Here is a 6,143-nt window from a genome sequence, read left to right as displayed (position 1 = left end):
GTGTACCGTCAAATCAGATCTGACTGGTACAGGAGGATATTGCGCCTCCTTCTCCGGCAGAGCATCTGGTGGATTCGAACCGTGTTCCTCTGGGATTGCAGTGCAGCTTCTGGCCACTAGGCCACCAGAGCTCCCCAGCTCTTTAGTATCTTGAATTCTTCCTTGTGCTTTGGCTTCTCTATGCTCCAGTGCAATCTTCAGAGTCTCTTCTGACATAACTGATTATTTTTCTTTTGGAGGAGATTTCCAGACTTTTCTTCTAAGGCACCTCTGGGTATATCTGAACTGACAACCTTTGACGTTGCATCTAGGTTGTTTGCATCACTGGTGAACTCTGTGGCACATTATGAGACTGGCTTAAGAAAGGGCAGGCTTCACAGCTGCTATACATAGGGTTGCTATGGGTTAAAGGAGAATCAACAGCACATAACAAAAGCAACAACAATATAATCGAGAGTCTTTAAGGTGTGATGTTGGAGAATCGTACTGAATATCCCAGAGACTGCTGAAAGAACAAATAGGTATTTGATATATCTTGGAGAAAGTGTAACCAGAGTACTCCCTAGAGGCAAGGTTAGTGAAGCTTCATCTGACATTGGGCATGTTGTTAGGAGAGGCAGGCTATTTCTTGGGAAGAGACAACATGCTTGGAAAGGTAGAGGGTCAGCAAAAGAGAAGAAGACCCTCAATGAGATGGATTGATATAGTGACTGTAGCAATTGGCTCAAGTGTGTCAGGGATGATGAGAATGGTGCAGGACAGGCTAGAGTTCAGAACTGTTGTTCATAGAGTCACTATGAGTCAGTCATACATGACTCAATGGCACCTAATAACAACATGTATGTTTTTAAAATGAGCACAAATAAAGTCAGTAGGGTATTGTTTGTAGAAATAGGGTATATCTCCAGGGCCCTATTTAAAAATTCTGGTAATGTGTTACTGGGTATTTTCTCAACATGGCTTTCAATGTGAAAACTACAGTGAAAGGTTGAATTTTTCACTCTTTGATGTGCCTTTCTTTGAAAATGGTATGTAACTGTCAAAAAAAATGTTGGCACATTCTTTTTATTATTAAAAAAGAATTGTATGGATCTACTTTGTATTTCATTTTAATATAAATACTTTGCTTTAGAATGTGAAGACAACTGCTGTATGAAAGAAATAAAATCTTCAATAAGAGACTTACTTTTCAATGACATTGGGATAACTTTCATTTTTTTCTCCATCAGATCGTCAATTGGTTCTCACTGTTTCAAAATAATTAACTCCGAGTTCCTGGTGCTGGATCAGTTTAGTAACAGATCTTACTCATTTCAGCTCAGCTGCTTCTGCTTCTCACTATTTAAAAATTACATATTTAATCAGTTTGTCTGATTGATAACACTGAACATAAGTAAAATCAAATACGTTTGTTACATAACCATGGTGAATGCAACAATAACTAAATTTTTTGTGGTAATTTCCTTTTTTCTAGCCCTTCAAAAAGAATCACAATTAGAGACATTTTATCTTCATTATTAGATATGTTTACACACACTAGATATAAACAGGCATTTCTTCAGAGGAAATACCAAATACAATTGATAAAAAGAAAACTATTTTTTAATAAACTGAATGGTTTCATCTAGATGGTTTGAAATTTCTTACTTCAAACACTTGATCTTCCAAAAAGAGATAATAGGAGGGGGGTGAATGTTAAATGGGGTGTGAATGTGTTGAGTTGTTCTAACCACTTGCTGACATAGACCTCTGCCACACCATCTTGTGGAAGACATTTAAAGGAACTGCACTGAACACTTTTTTTTTTGCCTGTGCTTTAATTTCTCCTTGTCCATCTTGGATCCATAGGCTGACCATTTTAGCAGGCGTGGCAAGACCCTTCCTCAACAAGAGTCCTTTGAGATTGAGTTGGCTGAAGAGAAGCCAGTTAAACGCTCCATTATAACTGTGGAGGATCTGACAGAGATAGAGCGTTTAGAAGACCTGGATACTTGTATGGTAAGACACATCCTATGTTAATATCTATCAGCCCATATGTTTGACTCTATTGCTATTGTTTTAACATCTCATCTTTATAAACGAGACCATAGAGAACTTTCTCCTAGAGGCAGATAGTTCAGAAATATATTACCTCAGAGGCTGTGAATAAAACCAAGCTTCAGGTCTCACAGGCCTTGAGCAGGCCCCTTTCAAAGAGCTATCCTGAACTTTTATTTGTAATTTTTTGTTGTTGTTGTTCCTTTTCTTAAGTAGATCCTCCTGTGTATGGGAGGAAGGAAGAAAAAAAGAAAGTTCTACTAGTAGAAAATCTGGATCTTTCTTCCTAGTCATAACAGAAAAAAATTCCTAAACAAATGAAGACTTAGATTATTTCCGTTTTCAAGGTCATTTATGACAAGAAAATATCTTTAAACAAAATAGTAGTGGTTAAAATTATGTCGGGAATAATACATTTTAAAACATACTAGCCAGGATGACCATCTTTACCTCGGGCCTATTGGTTGTTTCCATCTTGTTGCTTAGGTTTTCTTCACATAATTGTTCTACTTGTACTCTTTAAAGTTTGCTTATTCTGTATACTTCAGATTTTGTTCCAGTCAGAATGGAATTCTGATGTGATTTCAAAGATAGAAGAAACAGTATAGTGTTTACCTAGCAGTAGACTGTGATTCTTTAGCCATTTTCTAAACCTCATGGTGCATCCATCAGCCATATTATTAGAGCATTCAGGTTGTTGATATTTTTCTCTCTAAGGAAATTTTATTTCAGTCCTTGCCTTATTATTATAAAAGTTATGTTATTATTTTAGCTACTTCTCACTTTACCATTATGAATAGTTCTGTGTGGCTATTCTATCCTCTATATTAATATATTTATGGCTTACTAAGACATTAATTTTAGAAATTCCTTATAATCTCACAGGACAGTAGTAAATCTAGATTTGGACTGCAATTGCCCAAATGCTTCTATATCAGCTTCTAGTTTTAGTAATCTTTAGATGCAGCTCTTTTTGAATAGTATTTGTTTTAACCAGATTTGTACTTATTTTCAGCTTTCAAAATGAGGGCAAAGTATTTGATGTGGCATATATATATATATATATATAATCTTGAAAAAGAATGTATTTCTTTGCATAGTTTTATTTAGAAACCATTCTTAACATTTTCAAAATCTGTGAATAAAAAAAAAAATTTTAAAAAAAAAATCTGTGAATACAGTAATGGAGTGCCCACCAGACAAGACTCTGTCACACATGAGGAGTATAGTAAAGAAGACATTAGATATAATCCACAATTACAAGCATCATTGTAACATAACTAGATAAAAATGCCATATAATTTTCTATATAAACCTATAGACATGTATTGTCTTAACTAGTAAGGTGTTAAATGTATGTCTGATTAATATTTTGGTTTTTGTTTGCATGTTGAGAGAGAATTCAGTATGGTTTTACCATTAGATGATCATTCTAGAAACCCTTAGTCTAGGTGTAAAAGAAATAATAAGAGATATATTTGAATGAAAAAGTTTCTCCACAAATCATATTTGCTGCCATGTTTGAAAGGAATGAAAAAATGTGAGTTAGTAAAATGTTAGCTTTTTATGCCATTTGTCTGAGATGAGGAAATGTTGACTGTGAAAGACTGATTCACCTCCTGAAAAGTTGGACAATGGCTAAGGATGATAGAAGGAGTATTGAGGCTTTTAAGCTATGGTGCTGGAGAATGGTATTGAATATGCTGTGGACTGCTGGGAGAACAAGTTCATGCTAGAGAGGGAGAAACCTGGCTGCTCCTTGGAGGCGAGTATTCTGAAGCTCTGTCTGACATACTTTGGACATGTTGGAAGGAGAGACCAGTCCTTGAAGGAGGACATCACTGGGAGTGGGAGGAACAATGTAAGAGAGGAAGACCCTTGATGAGATGGATTGATTCAGTGACTGGGGTAATGGGGGTAGTAGGTATATCAGAGAATAAGATTGGCACAGGATAGAGCAGGATTTAGGCCTATTGTATATAGGGTCACTATGAGTCACAGGCAACTCAATGGCAGGTATCAACAACAACAATGATGGTTTTAAATGTTCAGAGTAGTTTTTGTTTGATTGATTTGATTTGGAAGAAAGAGGGGCATTTACTTCAATGAAGTATCAAGGAAGATTATTTTTAAAAAACACCCAGACTGAGGACCAACATCAGAACTCAAGGAAAATCATGAAACATGAACACTCAGAACATAATAGCATATATATATATATAGAGAGAGAGAGAGAGAGAGAGAGAAAGTTGCTGTGTTGCTTAAAGATGCAGAAGTCCAAGTAGAACTGTTCTCATAGGGCCATCCAAGATAGAAAGTGTGACTATTTCTGGTTAAGGAGGCCTAAGAAGCAAATAATTTGAGCCATTAGTGGTTGAGCACCTTGTGAATCAGAGGAACAAGGCCTCGGGGTTGAATAAATGAGTGGAAAAGAAATGTAAAACAAAACTCTCTAAACAAACAAATACATGGACAGAATTTTTAAATCATGGAAATAATATTTTGTTATTCTAACAGATTTTGTCTTTAGTCATTGTTCTGACTGAGCTGATAAGTTGTTAATAGTTGAAAACCAAAGTCAAGACTATCTTTACTGTGAGATTAAGGGAAAGGAATGTTTTTATGTCAAAAGCACAACTCAATGGATTTTGTGTTGTCCCAAAACTTCTGTGTAGTATAAATAGTTAAGTGTTCAACTACTAGTCACAAGTTTAGTGGTTTGAATCCTCCTAGATAGCCTTGAACAATAAATTATTTGTTTCCAGAAGTCACAACTTTGAAAATACTACAGGGCCACATTTCTATCTATACACACAGCGTCACCATAAGCTTGAATCGACTTGATGACAACTAACAAAAACAGTAATACCCTAAGTCATGAGTGGAAACTCTGCTCATTTAGAAGGAGTAGAGTATCAGACTGACTTTTAAAATTACCTGTGCAGCTACTTTCTGTAATCAAAATGTCATTTGTTTTTGTTATTGTTAAGTAACAGTGAATCAGAACCAACGCAAAGTGACCCTCTTGCTCTTTAACAAATGACTATTTGTTTCTCAAAGATATCTACTACAAAGTATATCTGGTATGATTCTCACAGGGTGTCTTTTTTTTTTTACGTTAGAAATGGATGTTTTAAAAATGAATAATTTTAAGTTTGAAATGCATATATATAAAATTTTGGTTTTTTATTAATTTTACACTAGTTTATTTGCAAAATTTGAATATATTGTTTTAGAAACCAGATTCTTTCCATTTTCCTCACCCCCACCATCAAATTATACAACCCCATGATTAATCCCCTCTCCCCCTGCACATCCTCATCTCTTTGCTTCACCCTCTCTCACCCCTCTTGAATCCTTATTCTACAATAATGGTTTTATAAAATATTTATGCTTGTGAGACTGAGTTAGTTCACTCAGTATAAAGCTTTCCAGTCCCTCCCAAGTTAGGTAATAATTTACAAAATCATTGCTCCTGTGTGCTACATAGTATTCCATTGTGTGAATGTACCATAATTTCTCAATCCATTGGTTGGACATTTGGGCAGTTACCATGTCCTTGTGATGGTGAATAATGCTGCTATGAACATTAGTGTGCAAATCTCGTTTTCTGCCTCAATTGTCATATTCTCAGGGTATATTCCAAGTAGTGGAATAGCTGGGTCATATGGAATTTCTATGTTCAGTTTTTTGAGAAAGTGCCACACTGCCTTCCAGAATGGTTGTACCATTTTACAATTCCACCAGCAATGTATAAGAGTTCCCTTTTTCACCACATCCTCTCCAACATTTATTATTTGCTGCCCTGTTAAACTTTGCCACTGTTACTGGAGTGAGATGGTACCTCATTGTGGTGTTTATTTGCATCTCTCTTATTGCCAGTGACTTGGAGCATTTCTTCATGTATCTGTTTGCCATTCAGTTATCTGCCTCTGTAAAATTCTTTCCATGTCTTTATCCCATTTTGTAATTGGGTTATCAGTCTTTTTCTTGTGGAGCCCCAGAAGTATTCTGTAATCTTTTTTTTAATGGGTTTTTTTTTATTATTATTTTTCATTTCAATGAACATCTACATAGATTTTGGAATTCCATTCATTCATTGTTGC

The 6,143-nt window shown here is 35.5% G+C and overlaps 1 protein-coding gene across 2 annotated transcripts in view; it reads left to right on the top strand.

Annotated features, from left to right (window-relative positions):
• LRRC16A (leucine rich repeat containing 16A) overlaps nucleotides 1–6,143 on the top strand; it is a 495,675-nt gene that overhangs the window by 395,304 nt on the left and 94,228 nt on the right. For both annotated transcript variants that reach the window (XM_006888644.1, XM_006888643.1), the window contains exon 29: nucleotides 1,849–1,998. In XM_006888644.1, coding sequence (XP_006888706.1) covers nucleotides 1,849–1,998 — 150 coding nt within the window. The remainder of the gene's footprint in view (nucleotides 1–1,848; nucleotides 1,999–6,143) is intronic.

This window comes from Elephantulus edwardii, unplaced genomic scaffold, assembly GCF_000299155.1.
Source record: "Elephantulus edwardii isolate Elephantulus edwardi_28Jun2011 unplaced genomic scaffold, EleEdw1.0 scaffold00070, whole genome shotgun sequence".
NCBI classification, from domain to species: domain Eukaryota; kingdom Metazoa; phylum Chordata; class Mammalia; order Macroscelidea; family Macroscelididae; genus Elephantulus; species Elephantulus edwardii.
The sequence above is the reverse complement of the archived record's forward strand: the minus strand, read 5'-3'. Positions and strand labels throughout refer to the sequence as shown.